This window comes from Eimeria acervulina, genomic scaffold (genome assembly GCF_000499425.1).
Source record: "Eimeria acervulina Houghton genomic scaffold, Eah_scaff35, whole genome shotgun sequence".
NCBI classification, from domain to species: domain Eukaryota; phylum Apicomplexa; class Conoidasida; order Eucoccidiorida; family Eimeriidae; genus Eimeria; species Eimeria acervulina.
The window spans coordinates 29,530-56,461 of NW_013549864.1; the positions used below are offsets into that span (position 1 = coordinate 29,530).

General features: G+C 51.7%; 5 protein-coding genes across 5 annotated transcripts; 3 read left to right on the forward strand and 2 right to left on the reverse strand.

The window, feature by feature from the left end:
• Window positions 1-805: 805 nt before the first annotated feature.
• Window positions 806-2,785, forward strand: EAH_00007580 (longevity-assurance (LAG1) domain-containing protein, putative; the record flags this gene model as incomplete). Its single annotated transcript, XM_013395809.1, has 5 exons — window positions 806-991; window positions 1,534-1,588; window positions 1,896-2,133; window positions 2,273-2,491; window positions 2,647-2,785. The coding sequence occupies 5 exons, from the start codon at window positions 806-808 to the stop codon at window positions 2,783-2,785; spliced, it is 837 nt and encodes a 278-aa protein (XP_013251263.1).
• A 1,873-nt stretch (window positions 2,786-4,658) lies between these two features.
• EAH_00007590 (hypothetical protein, conserved) lies at window positions 4,659-5,870 on the reverse strand (the record flags this gene model as incomplete). Its single annotated transcript, XM_013395810.1, has 1 exon — window positions 4,659-5,870. One exon carries the CDS (start codon window positions 5,868-5,870, stop codon window positions 4,659-4,661), a length of 1,212 nt encoding a protein of 403 aa, XP_013251264.1.
• Window positions 5,871-12,285: 6,415 nt separating this feature from the next.
• Window positions 12,286-15,103, forward strand: EAH_00007600 (Casein kinase one (CK1) TgCK1b, putative; the record flags this gene model as incomplete). Its single annotated transcript, XM_013395811.1, has 11 exons — window positions 12,286-12,406; window positions 12,621-12,880; window positions 13,049-13,150; window positions 13,289-13,481; window positions 13,624-13,737; window positions 13,899-14,011; window positions 14,146-14,211; window positions 14,365-14,437; window positions 14,539-14,632; window positions 14,775-14,852; window positions 15,046-15,103. The coding sequence occupies 11 exons, from the start codon at window positions 12,286-12,288 to the stop codon at window positions 15,101-15,103; spliced, it is 1,272 nt and encodes a 423-aa protein (XP_013251265.1).
• A 1,207-nt stretch (window positions 15,104-16,310) lies between these two features.
• EAH_00007610 (hypothetical protein, conserved) lies at window positions 16,311-18,200 on the reverse strand (the record flags this gene model as incomplete). The annotated part of the gene is made up of 1 exon (XM_013395812.1): window positions 16,311-18,200. The coding sequence occupies one exon, from the start codon at window positions 18,198-18,200 to the stop codon at window positions 16,311-16,313; it is 1,890 nt and encodes a 629-aa protein (XP_013251266.1).
• A 3,460-nt stretch (window positions 18,201-21,660) lies between these two features.
• EAH_00007620 (Aconitate hydratase 1 family protein, related) lies at window positions 21,661-26,804 on the forward strand (the record flags this gene model as incomplete). Its single annotated transcript, XM_013395813.1, has 16 exons — window positions 21,661-22,148; window positions 22,269-22,520; window positions 22,720-23,132; window positions 23,229-23,329; window positions 23,421-23,528; window positions 23,641-23,733; window positions 23,890-24,016; window positions 24,505-24,594; window positions 24,694-24,744; window positions 24,843-24,966; window positions 25,107-25,255; window positions 25,358-25,449; window positions 26,009-26,048; window positions 26,157-26,399; window positions 26,513-26,622; window positions 26,727-26,804. The coding sequence occupies 16 exons, from the start codon at window positions 21,661-21,663 to the stop codon at window positions 26,802-26,804; spliced, it is 2,559 nt and encodes an 852-aa protein (XP_013251267.1).
• Window positions 26,805-26,932: the final 128 nt, after the last annotated feature.

Sequence of the window (26,932 nt, forward strand, 5' to 3'; positions counted from 1 at the left end):
AGTACCGGAGGTCTCTCAATTGATAACAGAACCTTCATTAGACGCCGAAACTCTACAGAAACTGAGACACCATGCACACGTTCAACAAAAAAAAACAAAACCGGTGGGCCAAAGGCTGTGCGGGGGTCCGCTAGACGATGCTTACCGACGTGCAGAGTAGGAATACAATAGCCCGACAAACTTCCACAGCCTTCGTAACTAAAAATAATTCCAACTGAAATAGAGTTGATGGACAGCTGCAAGCGTCTGCCATCCCAGACGTACTGTGGCCGTTCTACGGCCCAGTGGGTGAGGGGCTGACTCAGCATGCGCTTCGGATGAACCGACGCAAGTCCAACTTCCCTCTTCCTGACAACTGTCGTGAGCATTTCTTTTAGTGTACAGTTGGGCTCTCTGCCTTTCTGGGCGTGTGCATGCTCCTTGATAGTGTGACTGCGGCTCGAATGCGCTGGGGCTACACCTGGGAGCTCCGGATGATCCCTGCATATTTCTGACTGTTAGGAGCAGCTCTTCATCATTTTCATCCTTGTATGGCCTTTGTGCGTCTTTTTGAGTAGACGGGGCCAACGCATTCATCGGAACCCACACAAACTGGGGTGTTCCTCTAGGAGCTTCACGCATTTGCATGCCATTCCCCGGCTCGATTTCAAGGTGGAACTCCGGCAGCGGTAGCTGTCCTAACAGGCAGCGTGCAGCGGGTTGGGCCGCTGTGGATATCCGCTAGAGAGCCGTCGTGCTTACGTGTTCCGGCGCACGCTCGTGGGAGTCAGCTGAACAGCCCTAGAGGTGCACATGCAACTCAAAAATGGTTCGGTTGGACCGTGTTTTCGGCATTCTCCTGGCCGTTATTGCTGGGTGGTCAGCACTGCACTACCCTAAAGTCGCTGGAAGCATTCGTCATCGTCTTGGTGTCCCAGGCGGCGGCTACCCGGACCCCAGTGACTTGCGGATTTACGGCTCCGCATGTGCGGCTCTCTACCTTGTCCTTCAGGTGAGTTGACGTTACGCCGCCAAGGTATTCGATGAATGCATTCAAATGCCAGGCATACTACCTGCTAAATCCCAAATTGTTGCTTCTGTGGGGGGGGGGAGAAGGGGCGACCGCACACAGTGCAATGATTGCATCTTGCGTCTCAGGGCCTCTGCACATGGCTTCTAAAGCCGCTTGCGGATCGCCTACTTCCCCGCGAGTCGGAACTCACTGTCTTGACTCCCTTTGCATATTGCGTATTACTGCAACGCGCACGCCGGGGGAAGCGATGCCCCATAAGCACAGCTTGCGCATTTTTAGTTATCCTCTCTTCCTCTCTTCTTTTTTGCCTGCAACTTAGGGATAGACCTGTTTGACGCAGCCATGACTATTGGACTATGGAGGCTCAGGAGGTTTGTTGACCTTCTCCGGTTTGTTTTCCTTGCAGCCGATGGAGCGAGCAAGTGCGACAGCTACTCTGCTCACATTTTGGGGCAATGACTTGGAAGATGTTGTACTTTTTAATGACTACAGCTGTGTGCCTCCTGTCCTTTCGCAATGAGCCGTGGTGGCCACAACAGCTCGGTGGCGAAGGGGCGGAAGAGGAATTGTGGAAGGGTGAGCCTTGTCGAGTATTCGCCTTTCACACCTCTCCACATAGGCGCGCATGCCATGTGCTGAAGAGTGGATCGTTTAGACTTGGTCTCTAGTTGCAGTGCATCCAGCAGCACTAGATCATATTTGACTCTCCCACATGCCGCCGGACAGGGTCTTCCAAACAAGGCGTTCGCATGCGCGAAGCACAATAAGAGGAGTGCAGATTGTACAGGGCTGTGTTTATGTACAAGACACTCTGTGTTTATGTACAAGACACTCGAAAAAACAACACAACGCTTCTGCATATGTGTAGTTGCTCGGTTTGCAGGATATCCGATGCAACAGAACAGCATATACTGCCATCTGTATTTCTACGTTGCTTTCGGCCACCACCTCGCGACACTCATATACATTTTGAAGTCACCATGTCTTCCCGATTTCTTTGACCAGCTACTGCCTTGCGTTGCTGCTCTTTGTCTGATCTATTTCTCGTACATGAGCAACTTCTTAAGGGTTGGCGTGGTTATTTTACTTTGCCACGACATCTGCGACATTTTTACTTTCGGGTGCGTGTTCGGTAGGAAGCGTAGCCAGCAGACTGTCTCGACTGCTTCTGGGCTACATTCCCAGATGAAGATAGAGCGCCTCACCTGTTTGCTTTTCCCAGCCGTCTTCTATTTGACCCAATGCGGTGTATGTGCTCAGGTGCAAGGCGTTTGTAGACACGCCGTATCATAAAGTAACGGTTGGACTCTTTGTGTTGCTAACGAGCTGCTGGTTTTACTTCCGTCTATACACCTTCCCGTCTGCCGCCCTATTCCCGATATTTAAGGCGATAAAAACCCGGCCGGACCATTCTGAGACGGAGGGCAGTAGCTACTTTATTTTCATTCTCCTCACGCTGAGCCTCATGAACATATATTGGTATGTAACTAGCACACATAAGCGCCGTATTTAAGCGCAGGGGCATAGTAAACGAACCTATCTCCAAATCGGATTTTGATATTGGCTGCGCTCGCAGGATTGGGATTCATGCGTATCAGGCATTTCTGCATGCCTGTATGGGCGTTCTTGTGCAGGTTTGTGCTGATGGTGAAGATGTTTGTACACTTTATCCTCAGCGGTCAGATGAGAGACTTGCATTCAAGAGTTTCGGATGTCGATTCTTCAGGGCAGGCAAGGGCTCCTCGCGATGTTAAACCATCGAAAGTGGAGTGAATGGGGAGCATTTGGCACCTGTGTTTTCTCATGCATTTCTGAGAGCCCTTCCAGCATTCAGTATCGGCAGACAAGCGGCGCACACAGTCGCTTGATTACGTCAGCCTTCCCTGAGTGATCACTTTGTCGCTTTTGGTGCCCAAGGGGCCGTACAAGGATTCTTCTCTGCCCCTTGGGGCTTGTGCGTCTAGCGAGAAAGCTGCCGGCTTCCATTGGCTATTGGGACTCTCACGGTGTCCGCCCGCGGTGGAATCCACGAGCTACAGAGCTTGTGGAAGTGGGACACTGGCACAATCAGAGGCACGGGAGGAGGCCGGTACCGCCGAGGATCTCTCTTTCTAAGGTAGGAAGGGATGGTGGCTTCTGACTGTTTGCCCGTTGGGGTCAGTTGTTAAATCATCAGACCGAGTCAGTCGGTCTTCCTTGGCAGACAGTGCCCCAGAGTTAATGGGGAAAGGCATTGATGGCAATGCTTTTGCGTGAGCGAAGCCCACGGGTCTTGTAGGTGTGAGGCATACAAATCCCCTCTGCTGCCCCTTGGAGGATAAGGGAACAGTAGCAACGCTAATTCTAGAAGGTCCCTGCGGCACAACCGTGTAAGGCCCGTTAAAAGCGTGTCCTTGGCAAAACCGTGGGCAAAGGGTTCTTACGTTCAGCAAAATGCGATGCCAGATTTTGTCCCTCGGCTGTACAGAGGGGCCCTTTTCGCAATCGAAATATTGCTCCAACACACCGCTTGCTGTTTTTCACCACTTCAGTACCTTAACTCACTGTTCACTTAACGGCGTGGAATATGTTCTTTTTGTCTCCAGCCAGTATTGGCCTCCTAGTTGATGCTTGAATGCTGCAAGGGTGGCCAAGCGCGTGGTTCATGTGGGACATCCGCCTGTGCAGCTACGAAAATCATTATCTCTACCGGGGGCAAAGTCTGACAATGTCAGATACGTAGGAAAAGGAATGCAACTGCAGAATATACCGAATTTGGGAGTAGAGGTACACCGAGAGCTACGCAGGGAAGATACGTGCATTGATCGCAGATGGCAATTTGCCAAGAGACCCGATGGCTGTTGGGTTGTCGCTGGCAAGGTGCCATTATAGCTGTGCTACGTTATACCCTGGCCAATACACCGTCAAACTGTACCAAAATTCTTTGAGTTCTGTGCCCAAAAGTTGCCGTCTGGGAGCGTAAGTGCATAAGGGAATGCAGCTGAACTTTCAAGTTCTACTACTAGTGCGGATTTTGTATCAAAATGTTGAAGAAGCAGCATCTTGACCCTAGCCCTACGTAAGTTGCTTTCTCCAGTCAGCTCTGCTTCTGTCAATAGAAGGAATTACCTTTGGCGAAAAAATGCACCCTCTGGAATAATCATTTTCCCTGTACAAGCTAACGGAAACCTCACGAGGGGCAGGCGCAAGCCGATGGGATAGCTATATGGCCCTGCTTACCGCGACTGGCGCAATGCATTGGGCGTTTTCAGAAATCAAATGTACAAGGCTGTACAGTTCCCGGGACGGCATGAAGGGATCTATTCGAGCTACAAGGCAACGACTTCTTCGAGAAACGTGCAGTAGCTTTGCATTCATTACAGAAGAACAATGATTTCCTCACGAAAAAGCTCCCCTTGGCAGTGAACTTGCATTTCCCAGAATGGTAGGAGACTTCAGAAACTATGGAGTGTTGGCGTTCATGACGGGCTCACACTTCCTATACAAGATATCAAAAATGTTCCAACACATCCGAGTCTCTATAAATTCGGACCGATACGGGTGGCTCTTCTTTTGGTTTTTGCATAACGAGCGTGCCAAAAGAAAACGCCAGGGCTTGTACGATCGTGTTTCGCAGATGAGGGGAGATGCTAAAGACTGTTGCCTGTTAGCGTCTGCCCGTTCTCCCATGCCGCCTCTTTCCCTTCGCCTTGCTCATCTTCTTCTTCCTATGTTTTCGCACAGATTTTGCATCATCCGTTTGCTTGCTTGGATCTTGAGGACTCAGCGACTCCCCTGCTGGCTCCTTACTCAGTAAACCATGATCCAAAGGATCACCATCAGCCACAGCGCTGTCTGCGGCTGCGACAGGCTCCCTGCCTGTGCCAGCAATATTCCTTGGTTCCACTTCGTTGTGAATTTGGCTAGTCTTATTCCGACAAGACTTCCTTTTCTTTTTTCTGGAATTTGCCTTTGGTTCTTTCCTGTCGCCCAAGGATTCAGCAAATGCTGTATTTGGCCGCGCTTCCTGATCCACTATGTAGTCAGTGGACAGGCGTATGTCCGCATTATGTTCCTTCCGTATTGCGTTTGCTGCATTTGCGAGGTGCGTTTCATCATTATCTCTCTGGGTTCCCTTGAAGGCAAGTGTCGGAGAAATTGTTTGATGATCTTCACAATTTGGTTCCGTACCCAAGCCCACTGTCTGTCCAGTGGAGGAGCAGCATGTTTCCGCTTGTTGATCCTTTTTGTTTGCTATCTCCTTTTCTTTTTGTTGAGCCCCGGGAACAGAAGGGATAGAATCGACTGTTCGATGGTCCTCTTCTAAACCACTGGCGGAAGTCAGGCACATGAAGGAAATTGGGGAGGAGGTAACTCTGCTATCATTTCCTGGCACTGTCTCTTGAGATGTGTTGCGGCCTTCTTCCTGATGTTTCAGCCTTTCCCCCAAGACCGGCGTGTGTGAGTCGATGAAATTTCTGCCAAGTGGCTCGGGGTGCTCAACTTCTCCTTCTTCTTTTTTCTTATTCGTCGACGACGAAACGGCTAAAGGCAGGTCGCTATTCCCATCATCTGGCGTACCCTTCTTGGCATCGGCTAAAGCATTTAGGGGTCGTTCGTTCGCCCCTTTCTCCGCAACAATCCTAGCCCCGGCTTGCTGCTCCGGCGATTCGAGTTCAGTGGTAGATTGCGCAATTCCACAATCCTCAGGCTTCTGCAACTTCCGTACGGGCTCCTGAGGAGTTGACAACTCGGGACACCTCCTTTCAGGTATCTGATCGCACGGCACGGCGCCTCGAGAACGCCGCTTGTTCGGCTGGTTAACAGCTCCCACGCTCCTCCAGCACAAGCAAGGGACCAAAATTTTTAATTTCCCCATGGCTATTTCACGCCGATGAAGTTTCAGGACTTTGGCAAGTGCTGCGGTTCTTGCCGTGAAGAGAGCGGTCGCCAAAGCCCACCGGGGGCCCACGGTACCTACGTTGGGCCTTGCTCCTCAGAAACTCCACACCGAATAGCCTACCAAAAATAAAAAGTGATAAAGGGGTGCCACTGTGCGGAGGGGCAAGTTCATAACAATTTCCCGTTTCTGTGTGCAGAGTTGGTGGTGACGGCGGCCCCACAGCGCTGCTGGCGCTACCTCGCGAGTCCCCTGTACCGCCTCAAGATTCGATACTTTGTTCCGAACAACGCAGACACAAAAAAAGGAATGGGCAAAGATGCAGAGACAGCGTCCCGTTGCAACTACGCGCTCTCGAGGGACTGTCGTCCTCGCCACCTCGGAGGGCAAGTGGCGCGGGGTCACGCCTAACAGCTGCTCTTTAGAGTCTTAAAAAAGTGCATTTAAGTGTATGCATATAATGACTTTCTACAGAGATGGTGGCAGGCTTGCTGAAAATGCAATGGTGCTTACGGCCCAGTCGAACCGCGAGGGCCGAGCGGGTGGGTGGGTGGGTTTGGCTGCTCGCAATTAGCTTGTCACTTGCTCGATCCAGCATGCGGATAATTTTACCCATAAGCCGAAGTTTTGATCCCAATACATTTTGTTAAAATTTGCACTGTCAGTAATATGACGACACAGGCGCAAGGTATCGAGACTTCAAATGAATCGCCAGGCCTCCATGCGCGGTGTGATGCGGCGTGATTACGCTAGCTGCAAGGCAGAATTGCAGTGGATTCTAAAGAGCAGTATGCTTCATTCGTCAAAACAAAAAAAGGGTCAAGAAAAACTTTGCCCCAGCTGTCACCTTTGTGTTAGTACCTTCTCTGACAGTGTAGTAACGAGAGTCCTCGACCTTAGGCGACGAGGGTCGTCGTGAGCTCTATAGAGCAAACATACTTGAAATAGGAGTTCTCCGGAAGCCTCTGACCTTCTCTTGGGTTTACAGGAGAGCTGAACCCAGCAGTAGAAGGACCTGGGGTGGGTATTAACCAACGGCAGCCTGAGATGCGTTCCCGAATGGATCGAGAGTTGTCGATCTTTTCCGACGACCGCCGTGAGCTGTAAAGAAGTCAAAATAAAACAAGTCCCACTAAAGCAGATAAATCCCTTTCCAGTCCCTAGGCGTCGTGGGCAAAGCTGCCCAAGGGCCTGGGCTACTGCGGCGAGGAGGCGGTATGTCACGAGCTGCAACGCACCTACGTGCAACTAATGCAGCAGAGCAACCCACGGGCAAGACAACCTATCCACCTTTGCTGCACTCGCTAACACTATGGACAGTTGTTAAACACATGCATTGTCCCTCCTAGCCAGCATGAGAGCGAGCATAGATAAACGTGCCAACTTTGGTGAGACGCAGCAAGGTGTGCTGTCGTGCTGTGCAGCATTCTACACAGCACGACAGCGCACCTTGCTGCAACTCCTACTGCACGATGAATCCACACCCAAGCATAACTAATCCCGATCTGTTGCATGAACTAACACTGTAAATGTCCGCTAAACGCTTATATGGCTTTCAGTAGCAAGTAGAAATAAATATGTATAATTTCAGATCACGCTACATCAGCCCCCCCTGACCCTAAACAGCGTGCGCCCTTGTGTGTCCCGATGCTCGACGTTGGTGCCTCTTTGTGGGGAGAGTTCGAGGAAGTTCCGTTGATTTCCTGAACCATTCCAAAAGACTACCAGTAATGGTAAGGTTATATTCTCAAGTTGCGGGTACGTCGACTACTGAAGCCACCGCGCTAACTGATTGACGAACAGCCAAGGGATCTCCCCAACGCATGGCAAAAATTTTCGGCCTCTCCCCCTCCTGCGCTTTTGAAAAGAACCCGAATTTAGGGAAGCCAAGTTGCCATGGTTAAAGAAGACAACAGAACATCGAAGTTTTTCTTCTTGGCTTTCTTGTGCCCTCTTGGTGCGTCCCCTCGGCGCTGCAGGCAGTGTTCGGATGTCGAAGGCTTCTGGGTTACGAGGCTGGCTTTCGACAGTCAAGCCTAACCTCACGATGGTGTTTTCGTGCAGGCCAGGCAGGCACGAGAGCAACGGCCCGAAGAAAGCACTGGTGTATTCTAAAACCATTCCGCTCAGAGAAAAAACTTACGCCACCTTGGTAAATATGAGTGGGCATAGAGTGGAGCATAACGCATAATCCAGTCTGCCATCCACGAAGCGTAGGCGCAGCAATTGCATCAATAAGTATTCAGCAAGATTGCACCTCCTCGTCGTAGTGTAATGTCCACTTTGCAGCCGGCTCCAATTAGAGCGGGGTAACACGAGCGCAATAATACGAATTTGGATTATCAGAGAGTTGGCTCGAATTGTCTCCGCAGGAGCGGTTGCAACCTCTTCCGCCCCCACAAGTGCGCCGCCCGTTGTGTGAAGGCCAGGGCGCTTCCATCGTTGCTCTGTTGGTTTCCCTGGCGATGCTGCTCACACTTTATTTCTCCAGTTCCTAACCGTTTTTTTGCTATTACATTCTCGAATTATGCGGAACTGCATGTTGCAAAGTAGCAGATGCGCCGCTCGAAACAGGTGCCCGACTGTGTGAGTGCCGAATTTTTCGGTTGCTGTCCGTTGTAGCTTCCCACGTGCTTCTGCGCCGGGATGGCATTTACAGCCCCAACATTTATGGGCTCTATAGTTGGATCGCCTCCGAAACTTTCCTCTTTCTTCTCAACTGGAGCGATGAGAGTGGCGTTTTTCCACTCTTCGATGCATAAGTATTCCATGATCACAACAAGCTCACCCTTTCTACCTCTCATGCCCCTCTTCTCGGCCCAGACAGTTACGAATTGCCTCTTTCTAGTGGACGGCACCGCTAGTCACAAGGTCTGGGTCCACCGCTGGAGTTCCCTTCGCTAAAGAATGATACTTCTCAGATAAGCGCTCTATCGAAAACTTCCCGGTTGAAGTTTCCTCATTTCTCCCATAGCCAGTTCGCTTGACAATCTGTGAATGAATCTACTAGCAGTGCAACTCAGAACCAGACCACCATGTTGTCGTTAGTGGGCTTTGCCTAGCCCCAGCTGCCCCAATGAATCATCGGGTGTAACCAAGTGTGGCGAGAGTCGTTGATCTTAGCTGATGATCATTGTGGGCTGTAGCAAGGTCAAATAGTTAAGATATACGTTTGTAACATACAGTAGGATTCTTGTCCAGCCCCCATGCGCCCTGGGCACCGCTGTCGAGGGCGTGGGGATGCGGCGGAGACGAGGCGGCCTCGCATGAGCTGCAACGCACTTTGTTGCACCTCCTGCTACAGGGCACACTCGCTTAAAAAGCACAGCCAAACCTTCTTTGCTATATTCGTTAGCACTGGAGGTAGTTTTAAAACGCTTTGCCGACCCTCAATATACAGCCTGCGGCCAAGGGGACCTTCCAACTGAACACAAGTTGACCATGCTACAGGCACCATCTATAATTGCCTTTCGCTCAAGCCCGGCCGCAAACGCGGCATCCGACATACACACTGTATATGCGTCTGGTGGGAAATGTAACGTTTCGAGGGCTGGAGCCGAGACAGAGGAACCTAGTTGTGCATTCGCCTTCAGCGCTATGGAGTCCAGTTATTCCCAGGCATGACGACGACTAGTATTATTCACAGCTTAAATGCCTTAGTATTGAGTTAGCTGTTGCAGAGGTTCATGCCTGCTGGCCAACCGAAACTGTTTAACCTATCTTCGAGTGCTTGGGCTACGATCTTAGAGATACGCTTGAGCAATTACAAGGAGCAAGTCCCCGTAGGATGGAGGTACAGGTGGGTGGCCGAAGGGAGTCTTGCGTTTTTTTGTGGTTTGTTTATTTCCGCTATCTACTCTGAAGAATCGTGGATACTTAGCCAGTATATCCACTCTATTATATGACGAGTACATCAGTCGCTCAGCAGCATCAGCCAAAGTGTGGACCCCCTAGGCACACATTCAGAGAGAGCAAACCTCCTATAACTCGCACTCGAAAGCTAATTGAGGGAAGGGCAACGAAAAGCACGACTTTTCTCTGCTTTCACATCGTCGACTTAGCTGCTTGGTGACGGGCTGAACCGCCTGGTCTAACGTGTACTTAAAGTAGATTGGAAATGAAAGAGGCAAACCAACAACAAGAAACGAGGATCCGCATACTTAACGCTAGAAGTGAAATGGTAAGCCGTAGCTTCTGATTCTGCAGACCGCCTCCGCCTGGGGCCCGACAGACATGTCACGCGGCAAAGTTTTCCTCTCCATGTTCTGAGACCCAGGAGTGGAAGCTGCCATTCCAAAATTGCACCTGCCAATTAGGAGTGGTACTCATGCGAAGTCTCGCAGAGTACACAGAACCACACACTCGCAGTCTTACGACTGTAACGGGAGTTCTCGATTTTATCCGAGGACGGCCGTGAGTTGAGCTCGTGCTAAAAGGCTTGTGGGAAGGATACCTAAAATGCAGCTGACCTCTTCCCCAAACCACAGATGAGCACAGTGGGATACGGAACTGCAGCCGGAGGCGAGAGCCCTGAGATAGGCTGCAGCGCACCTCTTTCCAGCTAGTGCTGCAACTAACCTCCACATGCAAGTCCTACCCAATCCCACTTTGCTGTCTGCAATAACGCCGTAGACAATTGTTGAACTTCTGCTTGGGCGGAAACTGCATTCTAAGGGCGAGGAAGCATTTAGGTTCCAACCCCCGACAGGGCATGGTATAACAGTTGCGTCCCCCATCACGAGGGACCGCAGGAAGGCTGGACAGCGTGTGCACACACCACCATGGTGTCTCAGTTCAGCCTGGCCTTCGAGGAACTAATAAGTGGAAAAAGCGGGAGCTTCATCTTTACATATTCGTGTAAGGAAGCCACCTCCTACCGCGCTGCAGCCATAAGATATCCTGGAAGCCAGAGTTATTGTAAAGGCCGGCCAGCGAGAACGTGTGAAGTGGGTCTACTTGTAAGTATCGGTCTCCACTAATCAGCAAGACTCTAAAGAGATGAGTTCCTGTAAACCTTCTATACTGCTTTTAATGGACCCGTTGCTCTGCATGCTGAGCAGCTGCTGGCAGCCAGCAGCATGTGGCCGCGGTGCTGATGTGCAGGCGGCGCTTCTCGCGGCGCGAGCCGCGAGCCGGCCGCTTGAACTTTCAGGGGGCTTTGCTGTGCCTTTGGGTTGGAGGCCTTTCGCATAAATCCCCATTATCAAACTGTAATTACTGACTAGTTTTGATTGCCGTGACGGCGGCCAAGTCCCGCCATTCTGCAGCGGATCTTCGGGTTGGCCGGGGATTCGTTGACCCGGCAGAAGCATGCCACCTGTTGGCCTCTGCGTCGCTCAGTGACTCCATCCGTTTAATCAATTTCTTGTCACATCATAGTAGTTGTTTGTGTACGCGGGCACCGCCATCTCTCAGCGTCCTCCCGGTGAAGCCGTAGGCTCGCCTTCCCCTCTGGAGGTCCCCGGGGCTTTGGAGAGCGGGCGCGTACACCTTTGCCTCACGTTTCCTCCTTGTTGCTCTCGCAGAACATCGCATCTACCGCTGCAGAGCCTGGGGGTGCGATCGCCACCTTCTCCTGGTGGCCCTTTTGCAGGAACCCTAAGAATGGCTGTCCCGCACTGTTTCATACAGGGCACCAAGCAGCAGTGTGGCTTTGGAGCCTTCCAGGCCCGTAGCATTCGCAGAGCACTCTGATATCGAAGCGTAAACTGCTTTTCTTCGTGCAAGACGCGCGGGCGGGGAAGGCCGCGGCAGTGGCAGGGCTGTGCGGTCCTAGTGGTGCTTGGCACAACTCGCACGCGCCACCCACAGCCGCGGCAGAGCTCTTTGGGATTGTCTCTGTCGCTTATTTGCATCGTATTAACGTTTGTTTCTGCCGTTGACGGGGTGTGAGAAAGTGACTGCAGGGGTTCTTGCAGGCTGGAGTATCAAGGACCCACGGTAAAGACGAGTTCCTTTTCAACGTATCCTGCTTACTAGCTGAGCAGAACTTGTGAGAGGGCGAATTTATAAAGGCAGCGTTATCATTGGTGCTCTGGACTGTGCTGCGGTTGGCGTGCATTCGTCGGCCTTGCAGAGGAGTCATACTGTTGCTTGTCAAGGCACATGGGTTGCAGGGACTGTGCTTGAATCCGTCTACACATTCGAGTGCGCCCTGGCCAAGTTTGGTTGCTTCCTCAACAGGTGGGACTGCTTGAGGAGGCTGTTGGTGTTTCTGCGCAACGCTCTGGCGTGGTGGCTTCCCATTGAATCCTGCAGCACCTGTGCTTGCTGCAGTTATTCTGCAACGGCTGCCCAGGGAGCGGAAGCCGCACGTGCGGCTCCCGAAGGCGAGCCGCAACTGGCACGAGTGCTGATATGCTGCATAGGAGCCTCCAATGAATAGCCCGCCACTATGGCGCACCATGCAGACAGTTCAAAATCTAACCAAAACCCTCTTAGAGATGCCAGGATTGGCGGCATCTGGCGCCTGGGCCGTAAGATCGGGTCCGGGTCCTTTGGAGACATCTACAAAGGTAAGGTTTCAGTGTTTCACGGCGGTGGAGCGCGCTACGTGGACCTGCAGTGCATAGTCGTTGAGTAAACGTGGATGTAGATCGAGCAAGCCACATGCGTGTACGGCCTCGTTGCAGTTTTGGAAAGGTGGAGGCACTGTGCTCCAAGCCAGCCAGCCAAGGGACTTTTTCTTATTGTATGGTCTTTTGCGGGTTTTGGCTGCTTTTCTTGTAGGTGTGAATGTACAGACTGGAGAGGAGGTGGCGATGAAGGTAGAGAGTGCCAAAGCAAAGCACCCCCAGCTCATTTATGAGTCCAAGCTCATAAAGCATCTACAAGGGGCCCCTGGCATAGCACAGATCTACTACTGTGATGCGGAGGCTGACTTCAACATCATGGTCATGGAACTGCTGGGCCCTAGCCTAGAGGATCTGTTCAACCTGTGCAGTCGGCAGTTTACGCTCCGGACTATTCTGATGATCGCTGACCAAGTTGTGAGTACTCGCGTATCACTTTGCGAAACTAATGATGCTTCCTGGGACGTGTGTATAGGACACTATTTCGAATTCACGCAACTCAGGATACTGCCGTGGTTGGGGTTACGGTTGCTGACGGCGCGTTTGTAGTGTGGCCGCCTCGACTTTCATGGGTGGTGGGCGCAGCTCGACCGCGTTGAATATTTACACAGCAAGAATTTCATCCACCGCGACATCAAGCCGGATAACTTCCTGATCGGCAGAGTGAACGGACCTCACCAGAGTGTGGTAAGAGCCATTTTGTGCTGTTACGTTCGATAAGTATTGCTCTGTGCTAGGGCCTGTGAGCAGATGTACAAATCGCATGCATGCGAATGTAACTGGTGGTGCCTTGAGTCCCACATTGTCTCTGTGCTGGATGCTCAGATATACATGATAGATTATGGGCTTGCGAAGAAGTACCGTGATCCGAAGACACACCAGCACATCCCATACCGAGAGAACAAGAACTTAACAGGGACAGCCCGTTACGCCTCCATCAGCGCACACCTGGGCTCCGAACAGAGTCGGAGGGATGATTTAGAGGCTGTGGGCTACGTCCTCATGTACTTCTGCAGGGGTGAGAGACAAGTGGTAGCAAAGGACTACTCTGAGCATCACTGATGGACGAAGCATGCATGCGTGGACACGCAGGGTGTATTCTTCCACTCAGGGTTCGTTTGAACAGTGATATTATGCATCTCTATCCTGTTGTGGCGCAGCTGGGACGCTACCCTGGCAAGGCATTAAGGCGAACACAAAGCAGGAGAAATACCACAAGATCATGGAGAAGAAGATGTCTACTCCTGTTGAGGTCCTATGCAAAGGGTATCCCGGTGTGTGCACTTGCCCAGCTGACTTCTGTGTATCAGATCTCCTCCTTAGCAGTAGACACAGTTGGACCCATTGGGGGCTGTTGCAACAGTGGCTATCACATAGATACTTCGTGACGTAACCGGCCGCCGTATATCGCGCTGTGGATGTGCTACCTCTTTAGCGGAATTTGCTACGTATCTTAACTATTGTCGGCAGCTCCGCTTCGAAGATCGGCCGGATTATGCGTATCTCCGGGGGCTTTTTAAAGATCTCTACATTAAAGAGGGATTCGATGTAGGCCGCATTCTCTTCTTCACGTTGCATATGCCTTTTAAGGATGTTTTCTTCGGTAGCGGGGGGCCTTTGCAGGAATTCTTCGATTTACTTGCGGGATCTCTGGTGTGTCTCTGGTGTGTGACTGTCCGCAGCAGCAGGATGCTGCATTCGATTGGACGCCGAAGCTGAATGCTCGGAATTCCAACCTTGGTCACTCGGTGAGCAGAGTTTGTGCCTAGGTTGAGGTCTAGATGTGTGCAGACTCCGTTTGCGCACATCTAGACCTCTCTTGAAGATAGCATGTTGGCCGCCGCATAGCACGCAGCTGTTGTATTTCTGCCGCAAGTGGGAGTCGTTATTTTGCATCGCAGGGGGATCGCCTGCATGGCCACTGCAGCCAGGAGCCACGGCATCGCTCTAGAAGGGAACAAGATAGGCTTGCGCGTAAGGTTTTACAAAAGTGTTCCGCATTTTCACTGGTATGTTTGGGGCTCCTGGCAATCAAATGCCGGCCACAGAGTATTGTTGCTGTCATTGTGATGCAGCGGGACGGAGCCGAGATGCCAGTAAGAACCAAGTCGCCGCGGGAAACGGCAATTTAGTGAACCCTTCGATGGCAACGAACCCGGGCGGACCCTCGTATGTCGATATTTCGCTAATATTGCATTTCAGAGCCAGCTTTTTGTTTCGACGGTGCTGGTCACTGACTTGTCGCAGGTCACGCTTGCACGTGGGTGGATTGTTATATTTCGATTGGTTTTCTGTTTTTTGTCCGACTCAGAGTTATGGTGCCAGAGCGCGCGGCTGGTGAAGGCGCTGTGCAGAATGCACTTGAGGCGCAGCAGGAGAAAGATGAGACGTAAGGAGCATGGCTTGTTTGTGTCCGTCGAATGCCCTGTATTTGCTATTGTCCTTCATGTTGTATGTTGAGCTGCTATTATTTATCCCTTCCATCAGGAGAGCCGTACTTGTGGCTTTCACGTGGACATAGCCTCCAGTTTCTTGGTTGGCTGGGTAGGGCGATTCTGTGTGGTTCGGGTGCTTTTTTGCAGGACAAAACAGCGCAGCCATTTGTCTTGCTTGCCTTTTGTAAGACTAATCATGCCTTAGTTGTCGCTGCGGCTGAGCTCTTGACGCTTCCTGTGGCTGCACCAGAGTTGTTTTAGGCCCAGTGAACGTCCTGCGTTGTGGTTTGTTTGTCCTCCAGTTTTGTGTCAAATCCCCCACGAAGACCTGAAAACCGGACATCGCCTTCACGCATTATGAAGCAACGATCTGAATTTGGCGTAAGCAAGCACGCGTCGTCGGTGGAACGGATGCGCAGTTGATCTGTGTGTAAGCTCCGTCGTTGGACCCGTCGCGTGTTCATTGTGTCATCCGAGGGAAGGCAAAGCACGGAGACGCGTTGCGAATGGCAGGGGCCACAGCTGCTTGAAACTTCTGCAGCGTCACCAGAGACGAGTCTTGGCGACCATGTTGCTGGCTGCACTGACTATGCATCGAGGGGCCGGGCGCAGCCGGTTTTTTGCCGTGGACAGTAGTGCGCCACCGGGGGCGAACGCCATCACAGATCCGTGCTAAGTAGCTTAACAGGTAGAGAGCTTTTGGCAGTTCGGAATCCCAGCGCTGAAGATGCTCGCGGATCCAGAGGCGTTGGCTAGCGCTCGAGTTGTGGACGCGGCAGATGACCCGTGGTGCCGGATTGGAGCTACCGTTGTCTCAAGCTTAGTGTAGAGACTACTCCGAGTACCAATGAACTTTGAGTTAGCTGTTGGTACGATCTGCCAACTTCCCGCGAGAGTCCTGGTAGTCAAAAAGGGCTATGTGTGGTGCAGCCGTTGAGCGACTTGAGCAGGGTACCCGAGGCCCATGGTTTCCCCTCGGTACAGTGCGCTTCGTTGCCCCTAATGCTGCAATGGTAGAAGCAGCGGCACGGCAGGGTAGCGAGGTTTCTCAGTTTTGTGCCATGCGGGCAGCGACAGCTGTCCGGCGTCGGGATATACGCGCTTCAGGGACTAAGAAACGACAGTAACTCAAAGACACTACATAATATTTTGGTTCTTCAGCTGCTACTGAGCGCACTTGCTGTTTGCACAGTATGGAAGTTGCACGACGACGCTGCTCGTTTCTGTGCAGATGCACTGATAACTACTCTCGAGCACTGATGCGACAGCAGTTGTCCGTCGAAGCTCTGCTTACGAGATGTGTATGCCGCCATCTGGGGGCTTAAAGCACGTTCGCTGGTTGACGCAAACTCGCGTGCGTTTGCCAGCGAGTGTACGCTGACTCAGCGAGATCATTTCCGTCACACCTGGCCCTACGCAACAAATCTCTGTAGGCTTTTTAAGCACTGCTCTAACTTTGTACACTGTTGAGTGGCGGATTCCAGTGCTGCTTGATGCACCGCGAGCACTTGTGAGATGGCGGCTACTGGGTCCGGCTGAGTCCTCCGAGCCGCCTGGGCGATAGCAGCACTCAGCTCATCCATCTGGGCGTCAATATCTAGAACACGCTGTGACATGCTCTGCTCGACGGTGGAGCAAACGCTTCGCTGTTCCTGGGTAGAAAGCTTTGCCAACAGGCTGCTTTCTATCGACGCCAATAAGTTTGAGAGATCGTTCTGTTGTTGCTCAATCATGTCAATGGTTTCACCAACGAACAGCTGCCGGCGGTGCACGCGCTGCTGCTCCTCGCGTATGCTGGCGAGGGCCCTGGATTGCGTAGTAAGAGAAGCTTCTACCGCAGCCACCTCCTGGGCCAGTTCATCAAACTGTCCCACCTTCCTCTGTAGCCTCCTCTCCCAATTAGTCAGAAGATCGTCCATCCTTTCATGCTGCATTGTCTCTAATGCAACCTCTTCTGGGGGAAGCACCGGTGTGTTTCGAACGGGTGATCCCGTCGCTGGGGCGGTGTCCGTCTCACCACTGCTTCGTGACTTGGCTCCGAAGAGGGAGCCGATCGCTGGGGCAGCACTCGGAGCAGCAGAGGTGCTACTAGCACCGGGAAGAGTTTGACTCTGCCCACTGGTCGTATTCTGCTCGAGTGCCGGTGATGGCAAAGAAACCGCCTCGCTTCCTTTCTGCCCGCTTTTCGCCTCTGATGAAGGCTTTGCAGTACCCGCCAACGAGCCGCCAGCGCTGCCGCTGCTTCCAGATGCACCAAAGCCAAAAAGGGGTGGCCCGCTCGCTGTGCCTGCCTGCCCGGCTGTCTGCGGCTGCTGGGACGCTTCCGAGACGGCAGCTGGGGTGGTCCCGAACAAACCGCTGCCCTTTCCATCAGTCCCTCCACTAACACCTCCAACAACGCCGGGGGCATTTCCGAAAAGAGTACCACCACTGGCTGTTTTTGTTGCTTCCCCTAAGCTCCCGAAAAGGCCAGTTCCTTTCGAAGCATCAGACGTTCCGCTGCCTGCGGCGGCCCCAGCGGCTCCTGCACCAGTTAAGGCAGTACCTGACGAACTCTTTCCGCCTGCAGGTTGATTCGTCTCAGAAGTTTCTGATGAAGAGGGGCCAAACAGCCCTCCAGAAGATGAGTCTGGCTTGGAACTCGTCGTTGTAGCGCTGCTGCTGCCGAAGAGGCCCCCTTTTGGAGCCTCCCCTGTGCTTCCCGTTGCCGAGATCCCCCCAAATAGTCCTCCTGGCTTTGTGGCCTCATTTGGCTTGTTGGCTGCAGTAGTTCCACCAAATAACCCTGATTTTGTGGCGTCAGACAACCCAGAGGCTGCGCCTGCACTTCCGCCGAAAAGGCTTCCTTGTGGAGCATTCTGTGTATTTCCAGCGGAAGCAGCAGTGCTCCCAAATAAACCTCCAGTGGCTCCGGTTGTCGCACTGCCTCCTGATCCTAAACCGGAGGTTGTATTACTACCGAAGAGCCCCCCAGCTGTGCCGGACGGCAGGCCTGCACCGCCGCCGAATAAACCCCCCGCGGAGGGTGTAGAATTCGATGCAGTCGATCCAAATAATCCACCCTCTTTTGGCGGTGTCACTGGTGCCGCCGCACCACCCGTAGCTGGGGCTGCAGTTGCAGCTGCCGGAGCACCAAACAAGGACCCGGGGGCTGTAGTGCCGAATATGCTGGAAGTCGCCCCAGCACCAGGAGCCTGCCCAGTGGAACCGAAGAGTGTCCCGGAGGTGGCAGGCGTCCCCGTTGTTGGGGCAGTACTGCCTGAGATGTTTCCAAATAGGCCTGAGCCTCCGCCGCTTAGCATCGTCTCCTCCAAACTTCACTCTCCCTGGATGGCAAGCTATTAATGGGCACGACCATGTATTTCCCTATTTTAAGCTCGCATGCGGCTCAACATAATATCACGCAGGTAGAAAGAAGAGTTCCTTGGTGGTAATCGACGGTCTGCAGGGGCTGGGGCTTGGGGATTAACGAACAGCTGCAGCGTGAACGCAGCCTGTTTGGGTGTAGGTTCTGACAATGCCCTAAATATGCATAAAATACAATTTTACTGAAAGGGTGCAATTCTTGAGAGAGCGTGTAGGCGTCAATTCTTTCGGATCTGTTTAATGAAAGCACGTTGCTGTACTCTGCAGACATCTCACGCAGCCCCAAAAGTTACAAAATATGGTTGAATTTACGGACGATCCAATTGCTTTACAGACATGGATCAGCAAATTTGTCTTTTTATTTATTGATGTTTTGTCAGATTATGCCTCCTCCGCAATCTAGGTCCACTGTAGAGTCAGCATCACGCCGTCCTCGCCTTTCAATAACCGAATGTGTGAAGTTCTGCGTGTAGTTCGCGCTTTCTTATTTATACTCGGATTCTTCCTTGCGTGCTTGCTGGCTGCTGATGAACAACTCACGGTTTATGATTGTCTACAGTGTTGGTGCTTGCGTCACCTGAGGCGTGGTTAGGCTTGAGTGTGGGGTTGGCTGCGGGAGTTGCAGCAAGGTGCGATGTAACTAATGGAAGGCAGCGTCCACTCCTGACCTGCAGGAGTTGCAGGTGCGGTGCAACTGATGGGAGGCAGCATACATTCCCTACCTACCACCCGGAGGCCTGGTGAGCCGAGAAAAGCCCTGCACCTTTTGGGTGGAATCTTCTCTTCACCATTTCGACTTTATTACGGCTCACGGAGGTTTCCGGCTAACCTTGAGGGCATTCCCCAGGGTTAGTAGGACCAGGCTGCTGTGGGGGGGGGAGCGGTCAACGACCACCACCTGCAAAGCTGGGAGCCTGGCGAATAGCATTGATTGGTTGTGAGGGCGTTTGGCCCAAGAAAAGAGGGGTAACTCTGTATATAGACCCTAAGCTTTGTCAAAAATCCAGATTTTCCTGCCCTGCGCCTAAAATTGATCAATGCATGTCTTCCAGGAAGGCGGCCAGCGGCTGAATGCTCCTTTGCGGTGAAACTATAGAATCTTTTGCACTCCATCTAGCAGAAACATTTTAAAAGCCCCCGCACGATTAATTAAGAAGTGCTTCTGCAACCATGGCGTGTCAAGCAATGGTTGACACGCCGTGGCCCTCACAGAAACTGCAGAACACTGGTGGTGCCGGAAGATGGCTTCGGCGCTTGCGGATTCACCTCCAGTCAAACCTGAGCGTATGCACGGTCGTATTATTTGCCAGAAGTTTCTAGCTCTTCCTGGCACATGACGCAAAGTTTACCTTATGTCTGAAGCTACGGCAAAGAGGCGCAACCTTCGTCTGGAAAAAACGATGGTAGGCGCAACCTTCGTCTACCATCATTTTTTCCAGTCTTGTGCAGTGCGCGGGTGGCGGACACGAAGAACAGTAATGAAATGGGAGTAAAATGCGACTGCTACTAAGAAATGGGTCATATTACCAGGATACGAGGCTTCTACGCTGGCCTCGTTCACCACAACATAATGCTAGGCAGGCAATGGCTGAGTCAGTGGAGAGGGTGCATTCGGCGTCCAGAGAAGGGGACACTTGGAGATTACGTGGCGGGGATCATTTTTTACATCTGCCAGCACGCCAAACAACATCTGCATCCCGTACAATATGAGGAATGGAATTCGTGGCCCAAGAAAAAAGGAGATGACACACGAACACGGTGCAGAGGCAGTGCTGGAAGCCACGGAGCAATGCATGCATTCCGTCGTGATGGTTTCATGCAAGCAGCAGTTTTGGAGTTTTAAATCTGGCTATCGCCTGACGAAAAGCGGACTTATGCCCAATCGAAGAAGCCTCCCCAGATGTATTAAGTTTCAAAGGGCTTCGAACTGCACGGAAAACCACTGGACGGCTAGTACATCACGCCGCGAACAGTCTTCGCGCAGCGTCAATCTTTGTTTCCAGGCCCAGCGCTGCGGCAGCCCGAGCCTCGGACAGGGCACTAAGGGGACCATTCAGGCGCACCCATGTTTGGTACCACCATTTTTAGCGTGCATTGCACCATACACAATTATATGTGGTGATCGGCTGCCGCACCACAGCATCAACGCATGCGGGATGCATCCGGGCGTTGCATCCCGCAGAGGGATCCCAGGAAAATATAAACATTTCCCCTCCTTTCTTCACTCCAAAAGCCTTCACGGATAATCAGTGATGTACACCAGACCCCCATCTTTGCGGGTGGCGTTCCCTGCTCTCTCCTGCCCCTGAAGAACCTGCTAAGGTCAGGGAGTGTTGCAAACCTTAGCTGAAGACAGCTGTGAGGTGCAATAAAGTCAAAACGGTGAAGATACGAGTTTAGTACAAAGCAGTTCGCCTTATCTCCCGTCTCCCGGCCTCCTGCACACCGCGACACAGGCGTCTGAGGCTGGTGACGAGAGGAGTTCCAGCACACTCTTGCCCGCAACCCAGCATGCAAGCATTAACAAGCCAACTGCGTTGCATTCACTAAGTCATAAGACGGTTGGGAAACACTGTATTGTCCATCAGTAACTAGAATGCAAACAAGAGGAGAGCAGATACCAACTTCAAACACATCGTGCTACACAAGCAGCAGTACACGAACGAGCATCAGGCAGTGCACGCGACACAAGCCCCCGTTTAGCATATGCTCACAATAGAAGAAAGCGAGGAATATCTGTGGCCCCCAGTAGCGCCAACCTGCAAGCAAGCTGAGTCCATGTACCACCTTCAGGTAGACCACCTTACAACAAACACAGCGCTGGTGTGGTGAACTGCGGTTACGCTTTGCTCGGGGACAATGTAATTCTTGATTTGAAGATTCGGCCCAACAACAGGTACTTCGTCCCGACACAGCTGGTGCATTACAAATATCCCATACATCACTGGTTCATTTTGCAAATAGGGAGTGTCCATTAGAAGCCAGTCTTCGCATATTAACTCGTTAGAAGCTCCATAATTTCTTGACGTGGAGGAAATTTCTCATAAATTAGATACTTTGTTGGCTCTAGGGGTTGTAGCGGCGGCCGCCTTGCTCAGATCTTCGTGCTGGCGGTCCGCGTCTGCGCCGCCGCAGCCTGGAACTCTGGACAGCCCCGAACACGCATTCCTGAATATTGGGAGAAGTCTTACACATGCGCCTTATCAACATTCCTATTATAACTTCTGCTGCTAAGAAGCTTCTGCATTACTGCTCTGTGGTCGTTTTCTGCAGGAATATCGAACCAGCTGCCCTCCGGATATGCCATAGTTTTCCGGGACAGGCTGGAGGCCACACACTAGTGAATGCGTCACTTTATAAGCTTGTAGAGACGATTACTCATAAATAAGAGCAACAATGCTTGACAACTCACCACCCAGGCCAGCTGAGAATATCACCTGCAGCCGTTCCCACACTGGAAACGGCGGTGCAAACCCTTATGCACACCTGTTGGAGCGGTTGCATGGCTTCGATGAAAACATATATAACATACAGACGCTGGGGAAGGAGAAGGTTTCTCGTCTTCCGCACTGCATCCGTGTGCTATTGGAGTCTGCTGTTCGCAACTGCGATGGCTTCCTTGTCACAGAGGTTGATGTCGAGCGCATTTTGGAGTGGGATACTCTCGTCAACAAAAAGACCAATAGAAATACTGGTCCACTAGATGTTCCATTCATACCTGCTCGCGTTATCCTCCAGGACTTCACAGGCGTGCCATGCGTAGTCGATCTCGCCGCCATGCGCGACGCCATGGTCAAGCTCGGAAGCGACCCTCTGAAGATCAATCCCAAGGTCCCTGTGGACCTTGTTATTGATCATTCTGTACAGGTGGACAAGGCTAGAAGGTATGATTCCATATGATTCCACAGGAACACGTTTTGCCACAGCCGATAGCCTCAGTCACGTTTCCCGATCCTTGTGCGTGCCTCCCTTATCTCCCCTGTTTTATTCTCTCTTCGATGCAGCAAGGACGCTGTGGCATACAACGAGGAGATAGAGATGCATCGCAACAGCGAACGCTTTTCCTTCCTAAAATGGGCAGCAAAAACATTTTCCCAAATGCTTATTGTGCCACCTGGCTCTGGAATTGTTCATCAAGTGAACCTCGAATACCTCGCCAGGGTCGTAGTGACAAGGAATGGAGTGTGCTTCCCCGACTCACTTGTCGGAACCGACTCCCACACAACCATGATCGATGGGCTGGGCATTGTTGGTTGGTGAGACACTGTGGGCAGCTGCTGCACTGCACTACGTGATTGTTTTGTAAAGGTCATACGAATATCCTAAGCTAGTGCCTGCGTACTAAAATCCGAAATCTGTAGAGTTTGCAGAACAACAACTCCTCCATCTTTTCATGGCCTCCGGTCGTCGCTCACTTCTCTGTTTTCATGGTTGCTATGCGGCTTCTCCACGCAGGGGAGTGGGCGGCATTGAAGCGGAGGCGACTATGTTAGGCCAGCCAATATCAATGACGCTTCCGCCAGTTTTGGGTGTGCGTCTTGTTGGACGGTTGAACCCCGCTTGCACAACTACAGATCTCGTTCTGCATGTTGTTCGCATATTACGCACAAGAGGTGTAGTAGACCACTTTGTCGAATTTTTCGGGGAGGCCTGCGCCACACTCTCTGCTCCAGATAGAGCAACCCTTGCAAACATGAGTCCAGAATTCGGCGCCACAATTGGTTACTTCCCTCCTGATGAAATGACCCTCAAGTACTTACTTAGCACTGGCCGGAGCGCTGGAGAAGTTGAAAAGATCAAAGCTTACCTGTTGCAACAAGGGATGTTCAGGACCTACGACAAATCTGAGCCGGAAGTTTCTTATACAGGTGAATTGCCTCAACCGAAGTGAAGGGGAATATACATGCGATAACTTAATGGAATTTACGTGACCGATGTACTAGTAATGGATGCGGCTGCTGCAGACGTGCTGGAGGTGGACCTGTCCAAGATCGAGCCATGTGTTGCGGGTCCCAAACGTCCACAAGACGAAGTCCTTCTTCGCAACCTTAAAAAAGAGTTCATTGTGAGCTCGGAGTATAACCATTGAATGCAGCTTGAACGCCATTGCAATTGGCGCTTTTAGTTTCCGCAGAGGTGGATATTTTTGCGTGCAGGCAAGCCTAAGCGCTCCCACCGGTTTCAAAGGTTTCGGGCTGAAATCTGAGGCTGTCTCGTGCCGTGTCCCACTGACGTTCCAGGGCAAGACGTACGAACTCAGACAGGTAACACATAATGCCCTCGTGCACTAAGACGCCCAAACAGGTACTGCAACCAAGTCCACCACCTGCTGGAGCTCACGCACTTTTCTGTAAAGTGCTTGCGTTTGCACATCAGGGCTCAGTAGTAATTGCAGCCATTACCAGCTGCACGAACACGTCGAATCCATCCGTAATGGTTGGCGCTGGCCTATTAGCTCGCAAGGCAGTGGTGAGCTCTGCAGACTGTCTCCATGCTAGGAACGCTGCATGTGGATGACTGGGTAGCAAGCGTCCACGTCAGTCTTCGTTGCCGTCTTTGGCATCGAGCTTTGTTGCCAAGTGCGAAGTAATCGGATCCACTGTATGGCTTATTGGCATATTTCAGGAGCTGGGTCTTTCAGTTGCTCCGTACATAAAAACATCGCTCTCACCAGGCAGCCACGTTGTTCAGCGCTACCTCGAAGCTGCAGGCCTCTTGCAAGCCCTCGAAAAGCTTGGGTTTTACCTGGCAGGTTGGGATTAAAGCATGTTCTTTTCCAGCGCCACGATCAGTTTTCTTCAGGTAAAAGACGTCCCCCTTGCCTTGGCAAATCAGTCGCCACAGTATGGTGCATTTCTGACTGATGCAGGTTTTGGATGCATGACGTGCATTGGCAACAGTGGCGATCTTCCGGAGGTACGTAGTTGGCACTTCACAAAGGCACCGCTTGCAGCTTTCTTCTTTTGGGTCCTTCGTCGGTAGAATTAAGTTTTATCGGTTTCCCTCGGCTGAACTTTAAGTAGCTGCATGGCTGAGTCCTGTTGCAGGAAGTGACCGAAGCGATTCAGTCAAACTCCGACCTAGTTGTCTCAGCTGTACTCTCTGGTGCGCTTCCTTGAAGGACAATCCGAGCTGGCAGTCCGGTAGCGTTCGATTCTGAGAAGCGTATGCTAGCTCAGATTGGCGAAGCAGGCGTGGATTGTGCTGCGTATCATGCTGGGTTCTGAACTGTGGTGGCAGGAAATAGGAACTTTGAGGGTCGCGTGCACCCGCTCACTCGTGCAAATTACTTGGCGTCCCCACCGCTTTGTGTCGCTTTTGCCATTGCTGGTAGGCCTTTTTGTGAATCTTTTAGCGCAGGGCCCACATGAGCAACGCTGCTGCACGAGATGAACAATTTATTGATGCGGATTGTTGAAACATGTTCAGGTCGAGTGGACATCGACTTTGAAACTGAACCACTGGGTATTGGCACAAACGGTATGACACCCTGCCCTGTATATTTTCTGCGCGAGCAATGCATTGCCAAATAGTTCGCCCTGTCAGCATCTTGCGTGTTGCTTGTCTTTTTTCTGCAGGCAAGGAAGTGTTTTTGCGCGACATTTGGCCCAGCCCAGCCACCGTAAGTGAGGTGGTGGAAACCGTCCTTCTCCCGTCTCTATTCATGGAGGCCTACCAGAATATACAGCAAGGGAATGAGAGGTCAGTACAGCCCAACCCAAGAGACAGTTGAGCTCCCTTTTTCCAGGGTGCGCCGTCCACTTGCTTCCAATGAAGGCCGCATACGTGGAAGTCACGTGTACCAACTGCGTATTTGCATTTTGTGTACGTGGGTAGCGCAGCTGGAGAAAACTTGAAGCACCTGAGGGCGCGCTACTCAAGTGGCCCACCAATTCAACATATATTCACAGGCCTCCATTCTTTGAAAGCCTTACAGTGGAGCTGGATTTGATGGAGCCCATCACAAAGGCTAGATGTCTTCTTCTATTGGGTATGCCACCTACTGCAGCACGGGCACGGTGCCTTAGAAGTACCTAGTGCATTTGCCATCTAGTCACCATCTTGAGCTCAAAGCTGCGATTGTTTCTCTCAGGAGATAGCATTACAACAGACCACATTTCACCTGCCGGAAGAATCGAAAAGAATTCTCCTGCTGGCCGTTATCTTCTTGCCAAAGGCGTGACGGTAAGCTGCACCTGCACCAAATTACTATCTTGGCTTCTCAAGGGAGCATGCGGTTGAAATCCCACAACTGTTTCATCACACTTTTGTGACGTTCAAAGCTAACACAAGGGTAGCGTAGACGTTCAAGAGGACTAATGCTTCCGCTCACAGCAACGGGACTTCAACTCATATGGGAGTCGTCGGGGTAATGATGAAGTCATGACTCGAGGTTCGCTGTTGTTCAGCCCCGTGGAACCAGATCTTTAAACATGCAAAGAAATATCTTCCAGTAGTAAGACCAGGAAAAATTCCTGCTCGCTTTACATGGGGGCACGCGTATCATGCGAATTACTGCTGTGCTACAAGGAACCTTTGCAAACATTCGGCTGGTCAACAAGCTGGCTTCGTCTGCGGGGCCAATCACTAAACACATCCCGTCTGGAAGGGAAATGCCAGTCTACGACGCAGCAGAGGTGCGTTAACCAAATCAGGTAGAAATTGTTTCGAGACAGGAGCCTTGACGGCTACTTCGGTATGCACCAGTGTTTATGAAGTTTCTGTGGACTGCTGTCTTCCTCAGTTGTACAGAGAATCTCATACTCCTCTGATTATTATCGCAGGTTAGTTGTGCGGCATTAAACTACAGTTTCTGTAGCCTGTTTCCGTAGTTCACGCTCATACTGCCGCTCGTATTGCAGAGTTGGCTGTGCCGCATCCTTTTAAATCAGAGCAGCCCATCAAAATTCGTGTCGACCTTATAGCTTACAAGCTAAAATACATGTGCGAATCAGGAAAAGAGTACGGCTGTGGAAGCAGCAGGGACTGGGCAGCGAAGGGCGTGGCCCTACTAGGCGTGAAGGCAGTAATTGCAGAGAGCTACGAACGGATTCACAGATCCAACTTAGTTGGAATGGGGGTGCTTCCACTCCAGTTTTTAGAAGGAGAGTCTGCATGTTCACTCGGAATTACAGGTACTGCGTGGAGGTGCATTCACCATGCAGAGAGACTCGGATGATACCCAATGATTACAATGCACTGCGGGGATGCAGCCAGCCTCCCCGGCCCGTAGATGCGTATGCTTCAGGAATGGAAGAGTTTTCTATCGACCTGACAATTGTGGGAGTAAACGCAACAGTTCCGGTGCAGCTGGGTGATGGTCGCCAGTTCACCGCTAAATGCCGCCTGCAGACAAAGGTGAGACATACAGTGCACCCTTTGGATGCATATGTTCTTGACAGGAAATTCTTGTGGGGTTTGGCCATTCTCAGAAGTTCAAAGCGGTTTTGTTGTCTTTCTAGGTAGAGCTGGAATACTTCAGAAACGGAGGAATCCTGCAGTATGTTATACGAAAGGCAGCCGCCGAGTCATCCGTCTAGGTTGCACTACTGCAATACAGCCAATCCACTGATGCAGTAGAGATCGAGATCTACGCAAGAATACAGTTGGACTTGCGTATGTTGATTTCATCATGCTCAAAGGCTATCGGATGGATGCCCACGGGGAC